The following is a 19,147-nucleotide window of genomic DNA, read 5'->3' on the forward strand; positions in this document are numbered from 1 at the left end:
CTGAGTGGGGGGGGGCACGTGAGTCAGGAAAAATACACAGCTCAGGGGGGAAACCCGTACAATAGATAACGCAAGTAGTCGTTCTGCTTTGCTCGATCCTGGAAGTCACCGTTGCAGCAGACCCGCATCTAAAGCTGCTCTTTTCAGGCCTCATAGTCCTGGTGTTCGCCTACAACTACACACTGTTAAGATTGAACTGATATCATGTTCTGTTCATTCCCATTTTTCCTGGAGTTTGTAATTCTAAGTAGTACTTGGTCAAGAAAGTAAGTCAGACTTCAATTAAGTATGTATACCAAAACTGCTACTGTTATTTTAGTGATCGTTTGTGTAAGTCCTCCATGCATAAAAAAATATTTAACTACTGAGTAATGCTCTGTTCATTGCTGTAAAATGTGGAGGCTGTCAACTAGAAAAATAAGGCTTTTCTGATTTCTGGTATTCCTTAATATCAGACAAAAGTGACGGTAGTGGGAGTGATGGTCCCAGCACAGGAAGGACATGAACCTGTTGGAGCAAGTCCAGAGGAGGGTCTCCAAGATGATCAGAGGGATGGGGCACCTTTCCTATGAGGAAAGGCTGAGAGAATTGTGATTGTTTAGCCTGGAGAACAGAGGGCTTTCGGGTGACCAAATTGCAGCCTTCCAGTACCTAAAGGGAGCCCACAAGAAAGATGGAGAAGAACTATTTACAAGAGTAGAGCACAAGGGGGAGTGGCTTCAAACTGAAAGAGGGTAGGTTTATATTAGGAAGAAATTCCTTACTGGGAGGGTGGTGAGGCACTGGAAGAGGCTGCCCAGAGAGGCTGTGGATGCCCCACCCCTGGAAGTGTTTAAGACCAGGTTAGATGGAGCTCTGAGCAATCTGGTGTAGTGGACCGTGGAGGGTTGAAACTAGATGATCTTTAAGGTCCCTTCCAGCCCAGGCCATTTTATCCTTCTGTGAGAGGTACTGCATTTGGCTTGAATCTCATGTTAATTTGTATGGCTTTTACAATTTAGGATTTTTTAAATGACCTTTTTTTTTTTTTTCACCCTTTCTTTGGAAGGTTATAGGCCTGAGTGTGCTGCTAAGAAAGTAACTATATAGAAACCATACTGTAACCAACTGTCCAAGGCTCTATTAAGCCCACATGCTGATAGAGAGGTTTTTCAATGCTTTCTTCAGAAGCAGTGATGAGGTATATCAGCTATATAGCATGTGCAACTATACTGCATGTGCAAAATAGCATGTGCAAGTGTCTCACACAGAAAACTGATTTTGCTTTATTAACTCTGGTCCATTATGTCGTATTAGTAAGAGTATCATTTATTAAGCTATTTGTAATAAGTTTTATAATAGCACTTAAAGGTCCTGTCCATGCACTGGAATGTAATTGTAACAGGCGCTGTGTGGAGAGAATAAAAGACTTCCTGGCTCAGTCATTAGGGTAAATACTTGTGATGGGAGAGTGGCAGAGAAATTAAAAAGAAGCAGTGAGATAGTATTAACCAGCAGCACAGGTTGTGGCTTAGCAGGTAAGAGGCCTAACCTTCAATTTTACATTTATTGAAGGCTATCCTTTTAGGTGTTACTTACAGTAATTTACAGTACATTTTGTACAGGTATTAATTTTGACAATAAAATTAATGAATTTTCACTTAGTACCATGGTCTAGTAACCACGGTGGTAGTGGATCAAGGGTTGGACTTGATAATCTCAGAGGTCCCTTCCAACCTGACTGATTCTATGATTCTGTGATATGTGTGAACTGCTTATAAACTGTTTCAGAAATTTAATCTCTCACTGAAATTGATAACAGCAGTTTAAAACACCTGAAACACCTGAAAACTAAGGTAGGAAATCCACAAAAAATGCCAAGTTGCCTCTCCCATTCGAGAGTAAATCATAATTTTCCTACTTATTGTTACTGATAAAAACATTAAAAGAACAGGTCTTTCTGTAATAGGTTTTTAGCTATGAAATTAGTAGAATTTACTTGTAGGAAAATAAAGATGTTAGGTAGTCTCTAGACTTTAATCATGCTGGCAAATTCTGCACTTCTGAAATCATACGTGGTACTTCAAGTACCTTCCCAGGGCATATAGATCCATCTCTTAGTTTCCAAACCAAGCCCTCTGCTGTAGTATGCTCATTTTCTTACGATCTGGCTCCATGCCTTGTGACTTCAAGCTGGAATTCGATGTGCATGCCTTAACTTTTGGCTGGTTTTCTTCACTTTTCACAACAGATCTCAGCTCCAAAAATTCGGTTAAAAGCTATTTGATTGACTTCCCCCCCCCATGAAACTGGGACAGTAATCCATGTCATCATTCACTTCTGGAACCCTGCCTCAGCTCCGTGTTAAATCCCCAAATCTTGGGAGCAGAACTGTTGTTTGCGGCTTTACCATCTCCCCATGTTAAGAGCTAAAATACACTTTAAGACTCCTCAGTTTCTATGCACATGTAAGAACAAGAGTGACTTGGCTTTGGAATTTCTGCTGTAGTATAAGGTTAAAAACCCTCCAATGTCCCTCTCTGTGAAGATGAGAGAAGAAAAATTTGACTGCATTCCCTGCATCTGACACATCTTTTCAGTAGTAATAAAGGAATGTAGCTTGCTTTATTTTTAGAAATGCCATCACTGTACATTCATGGTTGATATTATTACAGTGTGATGTTGGTAAACTTTTTTACTATGGTAAAGAGGATCACAGTCACTTGAGAATCCAAAACAGTGTTTTAGCAGTGGCATAGGATAAAGAACGGACGTTTGAGAGGTGAACATTCACATCTAAGTTTCTAAGGATAATAAATATTTGGGCAATGAGATCATGTTGACTTTAAACAAATCTTGTTTTCCACTCCAGAGGGTTTGACATATTAGTAAGAATCAATCATAATCCCTTCTTGAAACTGTCGTCCCAAAAATGATCCAAGAAAAATGTAAACCAGGTAGAATACTGGAAGAAGGTATCAATAATGCATAAGATTTTAGTTGCTCTTAACTGTAACTTACTTTTTGTTTGTGTTTTTTATGAAGTACAAAAGAAGTAGAAGAGTAGTTATAAATCTCAAGTGTAAATTTCAAAGGTAGTAAAATTTTGCGGTTTGGGATACATTGATACATTAACTAAGTGTCATAATTAACTTTTGGGGAAAATACAGTGGTTTTGATTGGGAACTTGGAATTACTTTTTCTCAATGATTTGAGTGAGGTACAGTATTTTAGCTTGAAAGGTGGCCTGTTCAGTGGAAATTTAAGGAAAGCTTGTAAGTGAAATGCAGTAGGCACATAAATGAGTGGAGACAGACATACCGTATTTCTAGTATTACAGAATAAAAATTGCTCAGAATGCTCTTGCATATGTGACTTAATGGGAGAGTATGGATAGCTTACTTCTTTTTCCATTCTGTTTTTCAGTTGACTTTAAGCCTCATGCCAGCATGGACACAGTCCACCACATGTTACTGTTTGGATGTAATGAACCCTCTTCTACTGAAAATTACTGGTAAGAGCTGCAACTTGCTTTTGTTACTACCCAGCTTTTGTGTGTGTGTGTGTGTGTGTGTGTGTGTGTGTGTGTTAATTGCTTCCATATAAACTTTTTCCATTGTAACAATTTATTGAAAAAGTATAATATTTTGGAATGAAGAAGAAATGTATGACAACCTATTCTTTCCACACTAAAGTGTTTTTTCTTTGTTTTTTAACTTAACTCCTCACTGAGGTAGAGAAAAATGTCTGTTTTATGATTCTTCATGGCTAATTGCCTGTCTCCATGGAGGAGGCAGGAGCTATTGTGAGCAGATTGTCATTGAACACTGACAAATCTAAGCTTCAACTACAGTTGGCTGCTTTTCTGTGTATGAAATACTGTGTCAGGTGTCCAGAATGAAACTAAGTGAAAGATAAGGTGAAGAAGATTCCTTTTATCAAGCGGTTTGGAGGTTGACTTGCCCTCCAAAATGCCTAAACAGTGAGAGCAGTGACACTAAAATAGGTATGGGAAGCCAAAGTGAAGAGAATGTGACAGTGGGTGGAAATTAATGGTCTGTCCAGTAATTTTGCAAGTTTTTTCCAGGTTTTCAGAGGAGAGCAGATGAGGTATTTTTGCTGATGCTGGAAAGGTTTATATGAATTATTCTAAACTGTAAGAAACAACTTTAATATAGGTTTTCTGATAGAGCTGTGTAATCACAATTTATCTTTAAGTATTTACTAAAAAGGTAACTAGAGCTAGAATTTAGAGCTAGCAGTATAGTAGAATATATTTTCAAGAAAATAAATGCATGTTTTGGGGAGATGATTTGATTAATATTTTAAACATACAACAAATTTTTGTAAAAAATTCTGTCTCCTTTTTACCTATCAACCGTTTTAATATTGAAAATGTTGTAATCTTGTCTTGCAAGAAAAGCAGGTGCTTAAAAAGTTCAGACCAAAGTACAGCTGAAAGCACAGAATTTCTATTAATTTCTTTTCCCATCAGACCGATTTTCTGTGGTTTTTTTTATCTTATATGATAGAATATACCTCTTTCATACTTTAATGTGAAAAATACACAACAGAAAACAGTTTCCATTGTGGCCTTTAAAAGCAGTTTACATCTTGAGTATCCTGTTTAAAATTGAATAGATTGTACTGGTAGTTTGTTTCATTTTCATATACCTGGAAGAAATTGTATTAGAGCCTTGAAATAATTCCTACATGATAGAATTATATTGTTACAGATTGATCAGGAACTTGTGTTGCGATGAAGTCATGAGATGATGCCTAAGTCACTTACAGCTGATGTTCTAAAGATGTTTGGAATAGGCAGATCAAAAACCAAAAACCTTAAAATTCTTCAAAGCTGAATCAGACTCGAATCTCCATTTTGAGACTAGGGTTCAGGTAGTTTGAGTTCCCTGGCTGTATCTTCACTCTCCCTGGAGAAGAATGATTGCCCCGCAAAAAACTCACCAGTGACAGTTTGTTCAGTGTGGCAGCTAATGCAGCTTTTGTTCTTGATTGCTGTACTTAACAGCTACCTGTCAAACGATGAAATACTTACTTAGTTGTGGCAGATTGAGCTTGGCTGGACACCAGGTTCCCACCGAATTGGTCTATCCCTCCCCTCCTCAGCAGGATGGGAAGGAGAGATAATATAAGATGGAAAAAAACCTCTTGAATCAACATAAAGGCAATTCAAGAAAGCAGAAGCAAAGACTGTGTGCAGAAGCAGAGGAGAACAAAATCTTTTACTCTGCTTCCCATCACCAGGCAGTACCCAGCCACTTCCCAAGAAGCAGAGCTTCAGCACAAGTAATGGTTGCTCTGGAAGACAAATGTCATAAATAACAAAGGCCCCCCCCTCTTTCTTCTAGCCTTTATTGTTGAGCAGCCATCATATAGTATGGAATATATCTTTGCTCAGTTTGGGTAAGCTGTCCTGGCTGTGGCCTCTCCCAAGAACCTGCCCACCCACAGCCTGCTGGTGGGGGGAAACATTGGAGGGACAGCCTTTGATGCTGTGGGAGCACTGCTCAGCAGTAGCCCAAACACTGTTGTGTTATCATTACCTTTCTAGCTACCCATACACAGGACAGCACTGTAAGGGCTGGTGTGGGGAAAATTAGCTCCATCTCAGCCAAGCCCAATACATTAGTGTTGTCTTTAAATCTGATATTTCCATATGCAAGGCTTGATTACATTGTGCCTTTTTTTTGTGTGTGGTTTCTTAGTTGTGTTTGCTTTGCATTCTCAAAATGAAAAGCTCTTCATTCACTGTCTCATTATTTCATGTCCCTGTTTTTGCAAGTTTTCAACTTTCATCTTGCTCTACCTTATCTGCAAGGCTAGAGAGATGATCATCTGTGTTCTACGTAAAAACGTGTAGACATCTACATATATGTCTTTGACACACTTGCATAAACTTCTATAAATGCCTGTTTGCAGGCATTGTAGCCACACGTGTGTATAATTAATGTAGTATTTTGTGTATGAACAAACGTGTGTGTATATGTACATATTTCTGTAAGTGTCTCATTTGTAAATATGTTCACTGAAATATTCGGCTGTGCAAAACTGTTTTATGTTTTTATAAGTGATTGCAGAGAGTAAGTATGATTTAAAAGCATGTATTTTCCTATTAATTCAAATTTGCTGGAGACATCTAACGTAATTTGGTTAAAGTAACTCTGGTGATTGTGTATAATTTGTCTTTATTGTTTTTGATTTTGTTTGTTTATTTTTTATTCCTTTCGTTACCTGCAGTCTAGCAAGTGATGATTTCACTTGCTCTTCCATCAACTAGGAGAAAGAATGGTTGTTTAAGTGCACCACTGTAAGACTTGTTTAGCAAAGATTCTTCTCTTACATTTTCATGGTCAACATTTTTACAGACAGGCTTTATTGAATTAAGGGCATGCCACATAGATTTTTTTCTTTATTGTAGTTTCTTCATTGAAGTTCTGGGCAACATCAGTTGCATGGTTTGTAATCAGTTATAAGAACGTTAAAACAAGTCAAGTCAAGAGCTACTTCTCATAACTTCACGATGTGGGCTAGTTGTATTACAGGAAAATGGGTCTTTAGGAGCATTCAGAATGCAAGAAAAAAATTTGTTCCCCTGGGGTGTGAAGTTTTATTCAGGCCAGTTTTGAGTGGGGAGGAATGGGAGAGAGGAAGATACAGCATCCAGATAACTGTTGGGATTAGCTGCCCTCTGGCTGGAGCCAGGCTGAGCCAAAATCTGTTATACCCATTTGGCCTGCTGCCTTTTGTGGTGATTTGACACTACTCATGCAAATGCCCCTGGCCTTTTGAAAGGCTCTCAAATAGTGTGGGTCCTGTTCTGGCTCTGGTGTTCACTGCAACATGGTAGAATCTTTATCTGAACAAATGCTCAAGTGCACAGGCCTTTCGCTCTTTTTGAAATACCATGGCCTTTCCACAGAAAAAAAACAAGTAGTCTCCTAGGGCTCATTGTCTCAGGTGTTGCTTGGCACGCAAAAAAAAATGGTGTAGCTGGTTCTGTTTCTTGATCGTAATTAACCCTAAAAACAGTTCAGCCATTATGGCAAGAAGTTTTGTCTGAGCTGACAAACTGTGCCAAAATTGAAGTAACATGTCTGAACTGATTGATCAGAAGTTCAAATTGTCTATAGATAATAAAGAATGCACTTGAATGATTTAAAAGAAAATGCTGAATTATTCAAAACTTGGGAGTCTTGTGGAAAGACAGGTCTTGTGCTGCATCAAACCTAAAACTGAAATGAACGCCCATGAATGAGCTGATTCATAGACGTAACCTTTAGTTTGAGATCAGGCAGGGCAACTTTAGGTAGTTATCTAATCAAATGTACAAGTACAGGTCATAGATCACCACCCAGTAATTCCTGTGTCAGACTAGCTGTTTCTGTTGGCAGGAGAGGATGATTTTGGAAGTCTTTGACAGCAATAGTTCAGTACAAGTTGCAGAAGATGTCAAGGCTGGTTCAGTGAAGTACTTGCATTTCACTGCATAAGGGAGAGTGGGGACAATAGAAAGAATTTTATTTCTGGGTGTAATTTCTTGCCATTGTGAGTGCCCCAGAATGTTCTGCAATGTTCAGCTCAAGAGCTAAAAACGATAATTTTTCTCAATCACCTCAATTACCTTTTTTTTTACAAGTCTTGTTTAGAGTCAAGGTGTAGAGTATAATAGAGAAAGAAATAAAAAAAGGTTTTTGTTACCCTAATCAATGCAAATACTCTTAAAACAAAAGCCAAATACTGGCCTTGCTGACATAGTAAAATATTTTACTTTCAGTTTAGGTAATCAGTCAAAACCCCAGTGCCATTAAAAAAAACAAGCTCTTGAACTTACCCAAGACTGGGGAGAATGCCATTGGGAAGTCCTGCAGAGTTTGCAAAAAACCCAAAGATTCAAGAAGCAGTCACCAGGCTCTATTTTCATGCCCTCCCTTACCTCTCTCACTCACTAATTTTGACCACAGTCAAAAGTAGTCATTAATACTGTATAATACACAGTATTATACACAGTAATAATCCATTTTTAAGGTATTCTGTGCTACTCATTCTGTTTAGAATGTAATTTTTTGCATGTGAAGAAGCTGTGAATTTCAATGATATGTTAAATTTTTTATTTGTTTGTTAAATTTATACTTTTTACTAGCCCCTTGCTTTTAAATCTGTTCATCAGTTATATTACCTCTTCTTTGGAATCTCCTCTAGGATTGTTTTTTTTCTGAAAACTTGATGATTCAAGATCAGCATTGATGGCTAAATGAGAGGGTTGACCATTTTTTAAGCAAAATGAAAGAATAGTGTCTGTATTTTATCTTTCTCCCCTGAAATCTTCCTCCTCCATTGGCTAATGTCTCAGGAAGAAAGTGTGAAACAGTCCATGTAGGTTTTTTTTACCTAACTAATGTGTTCTTAAAAATACTGTGATATAAATGAAGGCTACCTGGCCCAGAGTGTGGTGGTGAAGCTGTGACTGTGCTTGTAGTTTCTGCTGGTGTTCTTCCTAAACAATCTCTTAAGCAGATTTCCAAACTTTGCCTCTCAATACCTGGTTACACCCCTGAAGTCTCTTGTGTTTTTTATATTGTAGCATTGGGAAGCTGTGTAGTTTTCAGCTGCAGCTGTGTCAATCAAAACATTTCATTTGCCCTAAAATAAGTTTTCCTTGTCCATTGGGGCATGTTTTAAGGGGCAGATGGCCAAACTGTTAGTTTTGAAGGTCTAAAAATATATGTTAAGAACATAATTAATGGAAAGGAAGAAGTGGCATGTTCTCTTTTCTCTTGACACTCTCATGATTATGACAGTGCTTTCTGTCAGAAACAAATACAGTAGCCTGGTTGCAGTAAGGCTCACTGGGATCACAGAAAGGCATAATGTCCTGCTGAGATGGTTTGATATATATGCCAGAAGAGCTGGTTATTCCTGAGAGATGCTTGGAAGGCATCATTGTCATTTGCACCTGTGGCCCAGCCGTCCTCAACGGACACATTAGTGAGCCTGCTGGATGTCCTGGTCTTCAATGCTTTTATACTCTTCCACACACTGTGTGGCACTCTGTTCTCCCCAGAATTTCAAGTGACTGAAATATGTCATGCCTTATGTGTACAGACTTTTTTTCAGGTCTCATTTTACAAGCAGTAATAAACAGAAGAGGCTGTACCCTTTTGGTTTGGAATGAAAGCTTGGCATGGGTATCAACCTTTATCGCATCTGACTTGGATCAGTTGAAGTAGTCTAAATAGTTTCAGAGTAGGCTTTCTAGAAGTCATACCTGTGTCTGCTGCACCTGTTGAATGACTTCTACACTCCATGCTCAGCAATGTGATGCTTTGCCACTGAAGAAAGTACAAATACACCCCATAAATAAACCTAGATGATTGAGAGGGAGAAACATCTTCTAGGTAGGTGTTTGGAAAAGCTCCTTAGGGTCCCTTGTTTGATTATCCATGTATATCATCATATGGCCTACACCCATGTGGAGCAGTCAGCACCTTCTTGGATGTGATCCAGGTACATTGTGGAGTCTGTACGACTGTGCCTGACTGGCCTTTTACGGATTTGACAGTGTCTGTGCCCCAGGTTTACCAGCTCTTGCAGATTCAAGGTATCTAGACTTTATCGGTCTTCTGAAGTCTTTCATTCTCCAGCCTTAGTGTCACCTGCGAGGTTAGTTGCAGAGGCTAGTTAGTTAGAGGTTAGTTGCTTGCACAACTCAAGCTCTAAGTTATTTGAAAGTGTTCATAACCTGTTTGGTCTGTAACTGGGCAAACTCTTCTTTTTTGTTTTTGTTTTCCCATGGGTTTTTGTTTCGGGGGTTTTTTTGGTAGTTTTTTATTTGGTTTGATTTGTTTGGGGTTTTTTTAATGGTTGTTTCTATTTTGTGTATGTGTGTTGATTTCTCTTTTTATGAAAAACAAGAAATTGTGCAGTGGCATAAAAATTATGTTAAAGCAATGAGCTTGCATAAAGTACAGTGATGCCTTAAGCCCCTAATGGTTTTTTATTTTTCTAATATTTGTAAACCTTATAAGTTTTATAAGTAGTGGAAGTAGACTCTAAAAGCAGCAACCCTCACATCCCTTTTCCTGTAGTACAAATAGTTTACACATTCCTTAACCCTCTTACCCCAGTCTATGCTCCCTATATCACTCCTACCCCCAAATCCAGTAGAAATGTTTAGTCTCTTGTCAAGGCAAGGCCTAGATTGTTTGGAGAATGCTTATATCTTGGCCTAAACCGTAGAACACGGTCAAGAATTAGGTGACTTTGTACCCTTTGTGCTCTGAAGATGGTGAAGATGATGAAGTAAAAGACCCCAGACCCATTTCTCAGGGGGTGGACCCCGGGGTGGTCCAGAGTAAAGACCACAGGGTGGACACATTTGGGATTGGATAGGTGGTATTATAAAATGTAACATCTCGGACGTCTTGTAACATCTTTTGCCTTAGCACAATAAACCCTTTCCTTATCTCACTCCTAATTAACTGCTCCGGAGATTTTTTAGCACCGACACATCCCACAGCATCAACAGGAAAGAGCCTGAGTGCCTCCTATCTGTGGGTTCATACACAGATTCCTGTCATTTTTTTTAATTTAAGAATTAAACAATTTCTAAATAACCAATTTTAACTTAAGGCTGTGATGTCTTGTGGGAAGTTTTTTCTGCTTTGTGCATGAGTCCTGTCCCTCTGTGTAAATGTGGCAGTCGTCATTTTGAGTCAGTTGAGCTAATGGTGCTAGAAATTTTCATGCAGTTCACTCTCACAAAAGTTTCTTCATTTTCTTCCTCACTGGCTGTTAGGCTAACAGGGCCTATCAGAACTGTCTATGGTTTTGTTACTGTTTGCCTGACACTGTCTTAAGGCAGAGGGAGAGAAATAAAAGAAGTTGGAATGTATACTGATATCTGTGAAAACAATCGACATTAAAGCAAATGTGTTTGATCAACATACATCCAGGAATATCTTCACAGATCTTGAAATTAGTGGGTTTGCATGTAATTCACCTGCCATTTTCTGATTTTAAGATTTAAAAAATAATATTCCCTTTTCTTTACTCATGTTTAGGGACTGTGATGAAGGAACGTGCAGAGATAAATCTAACATTTTGTATGCTTGGGCAAGAAATGCTCCACCCACCAGGCTACCAAAAGGTATTGTCCCTTTAGTGTGGAGTTCTTGTGTACAGGGGCAAGAGAAAAGAGAGGATATGGAAGTAAGCACCTGGCATATCTGGGAACCTCTTATAATGTTTCTGTTATGTCTAGTTGATGGAAACTATAAACATGAGACTCACAAAGTATGACATTTATTATGCTAGCTAATGTGCTTGAGGGGTTTTGTCATTCTGTTTGCTATAACATTTTGGGTTTCTGTAGGGGGAAGAAAGGCTGAGGGAGAGATAACTGTCATGATATAATGTTTATTTTTATATAGCATTAATCTTGTGTTTCCTACTATGTGTTACTGGAAGGTTACTATTTATATATCTTTAGTGGCACACAAACTGTACTGAAATATTTTTATGTGTTTGGAAAACCATGAGCAAGTTCAATTGAATTTTTTCTGTGTCTTAAATATATTGTACAATGTAAAGTGTTTTGCATTTCTTAATGCTTTGATGCAGTTGAGCAACATGCTTATATACCAATTTTCTTGTATGATAACTACTCTGCTGAATTAAATCAAAATTTTTAAAGCTCCTTGGAGTGATATGTCTGGAAAACCGGAAGAAGCTGTTTTTTAATAACCACTAAGGGTCCTAGAAATATCTGTATAGCCTCAGTCTGAAAATACCTTGAATTCTAGACGTTTTTAATTTAGTCTTTTACTGCCTATTTTCATAACCAGGAGCAGTGCACAATATCATAAAAATGTTGATTTTTCGTAATCTATTTACACACTTATCAACGTGAATGTTACTTGACTGCGTTATCAGAATGTCAATTTAAAAAATTGTTACTTGGAAGGTTCTGTGGAAGTCTGGTTCTTGGAGGATTATGTGGAAACTTTGCTGTTAAAACCCAGCGAGTAGTATTCTTCTTGTTTCTAAGCTGTCCAAAAATACAAGGTTTGTGGGGAGTATTCATAAAGTGGCCTCATTTTTGCACAGAGAGGCTGCAGTCCCATTTATAAATAGGCTTTACCTGTTACTGTGGGATTCTCTGACCAAATATGAAAAAATTACTTTCTCTGCTTCTTCTGGAGAGTGTTCATTGTAGAATTGGTTTAGAGAAGTTCCTTTTGGTGATGGCGATATTTTGCAATTTCATTATTTCAAATTATTTTAAACTTCTCCATTGTCTTCTGTGCCTGTGCTTACTTCTGTCAACAAGTAACATAGCTGCATTATGTACTCAAGATTTTTTCTGCATACAATATTAATTTACATCTCAAAATATTTTACTGCAAATCTTTTTATCTTATAATTCTCAATGTCTTCTTAATAAGTCAGTGTTAATCAGTTTGTATCATGTACAGGTTGCATGAGAAATGAAAGTTCTACCAAATCATACATGGATGGCAAAACTTAATTTTTATTTTTAATTTGTTTAATAGTGTTTATATATATATATATATAAATATATATGTAAATATATATGTGTATATATATATATATGGAATCTAAATTAATATCATTTGATTGAGAGAATTCAGTGCAAAAAGCAGGTATCTATTCATTAATAACTAAGTTATGGTCCTGCTTCCTAATCTGGGAACACGTGTTGTGCTGGTGGTTTACCTGGATTTCAGGACAAAGTTTTCTTTACTGGTGTCTCAGTGAAATTTTCTACCCCATCTCCTAGCTATTACAGTGCTTTTACTTTTTATATGGTTGGCGATGGTGAACCATCTTGTATTTTATTGTTTCTGAAAACAAAGCATTTTCCTTCTCTTAGGTGTTGGATTCAGAGTTGGAGGAGAAACAGGTGGCAGATATTTTGTGCTCCAGGTACACTATGGAGATATTAGTGCATTTAGAGGTATGTATTTTGGAAATTTGTTCTGTAAGTTGTATCAGTTGCAGCATCAAAATATTTGCATTACATGTAGAGAACAATTTTTCTGTTAGTGCCATTTACAAAGGTAAAGATCAGTGGGCGTATTTGTAATACAGTTTGTATAATAACTTGACGTTATAAATTTGATTTATCTATAAATGTTTGAAAAGTGAACACATTTTTTTCAAAATGTAGAGCAGATGACATAAAGTAATGGAGAAGCAGATTAGTAATTCTAAATGTGGGGAGAAACTTGGGTTTTCCATATATAATTCAGTGTTCTCTTTGATAAAGTTGAAACAAATAGCTGTGAACATCCTTAACCTATCCCTTACTTGAGTAGATGGTGAAAAGATTATGTACACTGGCCAGCCAGTCACAGTATCTGTATTTGGAAGTAATATAACTTGTGGAGACAGTGTCACTTTTTTTTCTTTTTTTTTTTAAGGATGAAGCACTTATTTCAAGCATGGCAATATGCTTATTGTTGTCATTGAGTGCTTCACAGAAGCACTGAATGACTGAGGTTGGAACAGACCTCTGGGAGTCATCTTGTCCATCCCCACCCTGCTGAAGCAGGGCCGCCTACAGCCTGTTGCCCAGGGCCGTGTCCAGGCATCTTCAAGGGCAGAGACACCCCAGCTTCTCAGGGCAACCTCTGCCACTGTTCAGACATCTGCACAGTGAAAAGTGTTTCCTGATGTGCAGAGGGAACCTCCTGTGTTTCAGTGCGTGCCCATCATCTGTGGTCCTGTCATTGGGCACCTCTGAGAAGAGCTGACTTCCGCTTCTTTGGACCCTCTCTGCAGTTTGAAGAGTCCCAGCTCTCTTATCCTTTTTTCACAGCAGAGATGCTCCAGTCTCTTCATCATCTTCATAGCCCTTTGCTGGACTCTCTCCATGTCTCTCTTGTACTGGGGAGCCCAGCCCTGGACACAGTGTTCCAGATGTGGCCTCACTAGGGAGGAGTAGAGAGGATCACCTCTGCCAACCTGCTGGCAATACTTTGGCTAATGCAGCCCAGCATACCATGTGCTGGGGCAGCAAGGGCACACTGCTGCCTCATGGTCACTTTGGTGTCCATGGGGACCTCCAAGGCCTATGCTACCAAGCTGCTTCCCAGCTGGGCAGCCCCCAGACTGTGCTGGTGCCTGGGGTTGTACCTTCCCAGGTGCAGGACTTTGCACTTCTACTCATTGAATTTCATTAGGTTCTTGTCAACCCCTTTCTCCAGCCTGTCCAGATTCCTCTGGATGGCAGCTCAACATCTGATTGTGCTTGTCCCAGTCACTTGTCCCAGTGCATTGTCATCTGCAAACTTGCTGAGGGCGCACCTGACATATATATATATCTCTCATATATATATATATATGATATATATAAATATGATATATATATTCATCCAGGCCATTAATAAAGGTGTTGAACAGGACTGGAACCAATATTGTTTCCTGGACTACGCCATCCTCCAATAAGACAACCATTTAACCAGTGTTCAGTTCACATCACTGCTCATCCAGCCCATACATTATGAGGTGGGATGAGTGAAATTTGGATTTCATTAATGCACCTTGAGATATTTGTGATGTGAGATTTTGGGGGGATTATTTTATTTATTTTTTTATATTTCATATTGTACCTTTTTCTTTAAACATGAAATGCCTTGTTCAGACACCTTTGGGATGCGTGTATTCTTATTCAGTCTGTAAATCACATCCTGTGTAAAGTTTTTAGGTTAGGACCTCTCTGGTCATCAAGAGTAAAAAATGTGTGGGTCGTCATTCTCATGAAACTGTTCTGTGATATGTTACTGCGTAGGATTTAAATGAGAATGTGGAGATCCTCATGGGATAAGAGATAATGAAAATGTTGGATGAAGAAGAAGAAGGAAGTAGGCTGAATAACAACAAAAAGGGGAAGGTATAATGTAGCATAATGGCAAAATTGGTAGAGGAGGAGGAGGAAGGAATAAACTGAGTGTGCCAGCATTGTTTAAATGAAGTATATATGCAAATATGCACAACTGAAGTTGAAAGAATTGATTTTCATGAGGAAGTTCATGAGGGACCCTTACAACCCATGGGTTTCTCTGCCTGCTAAAATCCTGAATAATTAAAGTCACAAATCTCTAAAGAGAGCATATTTATTGAGAGCCTGCTCATTATTGCTTGGGGACAGTGAGAGTTCTCACTGTTCATTTTCACTCTTAAGTATAATATATGAGTATGTAGTTATTAAGAAAAAGAAACAAATGAGACCAGTAATCTTCATTGCATATTAGCCAAGAATGTATTCGGAAATTTTTATTAATAACTTCACTTGTTGGTCAAAACTTCTACTCAAAAAATCCACTTGCAGACTTAGAGAAACTACAGTGAAATGAATTATCATCTGAAATTAAGACATAATTTTATACCCCTGAAACACCCCCCCCTGCAGTAGTCACCCTTATTTTTTGCCTAGAATATCTTGCAGGACTTAGAAATGTCATGGATATAAACCTGCAAAATTATGAAAATTTAAGAAGTGTGAACTGATAGGACTATGATGTAGGGGGTGATACTAGTATCATTACAAAAGGTAAAATCTGTCCACTCTCATGTTCCACTCTTTCTAAAAAGAACATTTCTTCATTTCATTAACCAGGTATTAAATTCATTCTCCTTTCCATCCCTTCTTAGCTTTAATCCTGAGCTAAGAATTCTTATTTAGGTATGCACTTTATGCTCAGATATCAAAATAAAGCTTATTGTACCTTGTCTAAAATGAGCATATTAAAAAATAAGTTGGAAAACCAAAAATACATTCTACCAAAAAATGGGATATGTGCAAAGAACCATCTTAGAAAAACATCAATTTCTTTACTTTACTTTCTTCACTTCTTATATTGCAATAGCAAAAATTATATTTGTTTGGAGTTATGGCTGATAGTGGATACAGTTTTCTAACAAATAAAAAGTTTTCTTTGTCTGCCATGCTATTATCTTAGTCCTTTCCAGTACATGTGAGAATTTAGTTGTTATCCTCAAGAATCAAACTGTTTAGAAGTTATCAATAATGTCTTTTAACTTAGTCTCTATGGAAGGTTTTCACATTGTGTTATTTTTATGTGTGCAAGTGTTGCATTCTTTGAAGTAATTTATAATTTTTGTCAGATGCTTGGGCAAACTTATGGAGAATTATTTGATTTTTTTTCAGCTCTGCCTCTTCCTTCATTCCCTTTTTTGTTCTCTCTCCTTCTTGCACAAGGAACAACATTTGCATTCTCAGCTCCTTCTCTAACTCCCATTTTTTTCCATGAGGATAAGATTTATTTTTCCCTGCTATCATTCCATACAAAAATTATGATACCCATATTACATATACTAACATAGATGTACCTGCTTTTGTGCAGGGTGTGTGTGGTTCTTTGTGTTGGGTTAGGTTTTGGGTTATTTTGGTTGGGAGAGTAATTATTTTGGACCACCAAGCTGGCAGATATCTTAAAAATATCTGTTTCTTTATAAGTCTGTGAGTTGTACATTGCCATTGAGTTGTAGCCTTATTTGGAACATTAGATTCAGTGTGCTTCTCTTTGATATTCTTTTGAATATCCTAGTGTCTTGAATAAAATTAATTTTGCATATTCACAGATATTCATGGCTATGACATATTATGATATCCTCTTAGCAAATCAATCATCTGTGACCCTTACGAGGTATTCAACTGTTAAAAAATTACGCTGAGTCAGTTTCAGCAATTGTTAGTCTCCTTTCTATTTTGAAAGTAAGTTGTGAAAATGTCAGTGGGGGGACTGTGTTTGCATTTTGAATAAAGGTAGAGTTTCATTCTACATGTTACTAGACTTCTAAAAAGAATTTTGCTGAATTGATTTTGGATGAGTGAACAGCTTGGCAATTGCAAGCACCTTCACTTCCATGGAAAAAACAAATTGAGCTAGTTTTCTTTTATGTATATTATACTAGCTATCAGTATTGAATGCAGCATACTGAATTTGTCTCATTCTTTACCAAGACTTCAAGTTCATTTTTGTGCTGCATGTCTTTGCTTTTTAAATATAACTTGAACAAAGTTACTTCCCTGTGGGCATTAGCTTTGGAATTGCCTTGCTCAGAGGTTGTGCTTACCTTTGAGGCTACTTCTTATCTTTAGTGAGGCAAAGCCAATTCTGAGACTGTATGTGGAGATTCTGGTACAAATCAAAGGCTGACTTTGAAATAACAAGGGGTTTGGAGCTTCATAAAAAGTGCTGCACTGTTACAGTGAAAGCTTTTAAGTATTCTAGTCGCCATGTGTGAGTGCTATAGTGTTCCTATGAAATATTAGAAATAGAATAATGAAGAAGCTGAATAAATAGTTTGAGCAGTGTTCAGTAGTTTATAATCTGTGTACCAAAAGTGCAGAGAAAGTAAGTTTTGAAGAGTGTTTGTTTTTATGAGTAAAAAAAACCCCAACCGTATAATTTTAAGCATCTACAAAGCCATGGAAGTCTATGGCAGATTATCATGCATGTAATTAAAGAGTTCAGGATTGTTGATCTGGATAGACAGATTTAGCAGGAAGCTTGTCAGACTCGTGTTGCAAGTCCTGTCAAAATCGGCTTACAGAATGAGAGTGTTTCTCTTCAGGATAATTTGCCTTCACTTCACATATGAGTATTTCATTTGACAAACTTGAGTATTTCTAGTATTTGAGATATTTCTCCTAGAAAATATTATAAACAGGAGTAGCATAGGTGATTCTTTTTAACTAATTTAAACATTTATTGGCAGTTAAACTTGGAGTGACCATTACAATGTTGTCATGTACAGTTTTTTAAAAGGATATATTTAAAATCTGAAGCCGTTTTAACATGCACCGTCGATTGCCATGGTCGGAGGGGGGATGGGGCCGTGACACAGCATGGATGGGTTCAGAGACAAAGTAGAGGCGTAGATGGAATCCTTTATTGAGGTGTGCACAGGATTTTTATCAGTTCAGGCGGGGAAAGGGCCAGAACATGAGGTGGAGCATGAGACAAACAAATGGGGGAACAAATTGGGATAGGGACACAGGCAAAAGGGAGAGGAATGTGGGAGGAGCCGGGGAAGGAAATGGAGCAGGGAAGCAGGCATGCCTGGGCACGCCCGGGGCAACATACAAAAACTGTAAAGTCCGTATAATAAAGTCCTGACAATCACTGTATATCTTCCTCCATGCCTGGAACTGTTCCCATCCTGAATCTTGCTCCTTCACAGTCTTATTTTGTTTGACTTAGGTAAATAAAAGCTGGGAATATATAATATGTGTTATAATTGGACACTACACAAGGCAATCATAAGCACAACTTCTGGTTTCATTTGAGTTGGAAATTCTGCATGGATGGTTTGCTTTCATTTGAACCTGTTTCTGAGTTATATAAAAATGCATTTTCCAGTCTTTGCCATATGGCAAATAGTAACTAGTAACTTCTTTGTCCCAGAGCAGTGCATGTGTACTGAATATCTGAAACAAAGAAATCAAAGGAGTTAGGCTGGACTGACAGATCGCAAAAGAGATGCTAGATTTTGTTTGGTTTGTGCATTGTTTAAGCGTATTTTTGCTTAGGTCAGACAGTGAAGCTTGAAAAGAATTAGCCCTGAGAACTGACATGACCCCACTGTAGTCAGCATTCTTGGGTGGAGGGTTCAGAGCTTTGAGTATTTCAAAGCTGTAGGGAAGGAGAATCAAGAAAACATCATTTCCATTCTGTAGTTGTTAGAAAAATGTTTAGCCAAGTTATGGCTAAATATAACTACAAACAAAATAATAAATTGCTGTAGGAATTCCCTAAAACTCTAGACCAAAGTGTCCATCTGTTATTTTACTCTTAAAACAGCACTGTAGATCAAATACTTGTGCCACAAGTTGATTTGTGTTTCTCCTGATACTGATTTAGATGGTTACCTTTTATAGTAACAACCACAACTTTACCACTATCTTCACTTCATTTTGAAATTTCTCCAATTAGATGAAAATACTGAATAAAATCTTTTTCATAGTCTGAAAATGTAAATAGTGTTAAAATACCTTAATATTGCCAAACTTAAGTATATTGGAGTTCTTTCTTTCTTCCTGCTGTACTATTTTTAAAAGAGGTACTATGACATAGTAAAGGTTAAATTTTTCAAA

General features: G+C 37.7%; 1 protein-coding gene across 15 annotated transcripts in view; it reads left to right on the plus strand.

Moving 5' to 3' along the window:
* Positions 1-19,147, plus strand: part of PAM (peptidylglycine alpha-amidating monooxygenase) — a 125,148-nt gene that overhangs the window by 62,237 nt on the left and 43,764 nt on the right. For all 15 annotated transcript variants that reach the window (XM_051782586.1, XM_051782585.1, XM_051782589.1 and 12 more), the window contains exons 5-7: positions 3,406-3,493; positions 11,064-11,149; positions 12,896-12,979. In XM_051782586.1, coding sequence (XP_051638546.1) covers positions 3,406-3,493; positions 11,064-11,149; positions 12,896-12,979 — 258 coding nt within the window. The remainder of the gene's footprint in view (positions 1-3,405; positions 3,494-11,063; positions 11,150-12,895; positions 12,980-19,147) is intronic.

This window comes from Manacus candei, unplaced genomic scaffold (genome assembly GCF_025592945.1).
Source record: "Manacus candei isolate 608988 ecotype Guabito, Panama unplaced genomic scaffold, ASM2559294v1 h1tg000016l, whole genome shotgun sequence".
In the NCBI taxonomy this organism is placed as follows: domain Eukaryota; kingdom Metazoa; phylum Chordata; class Aves; order Passeriformes; family Pipridae; genus Manacus; species Manacus candei.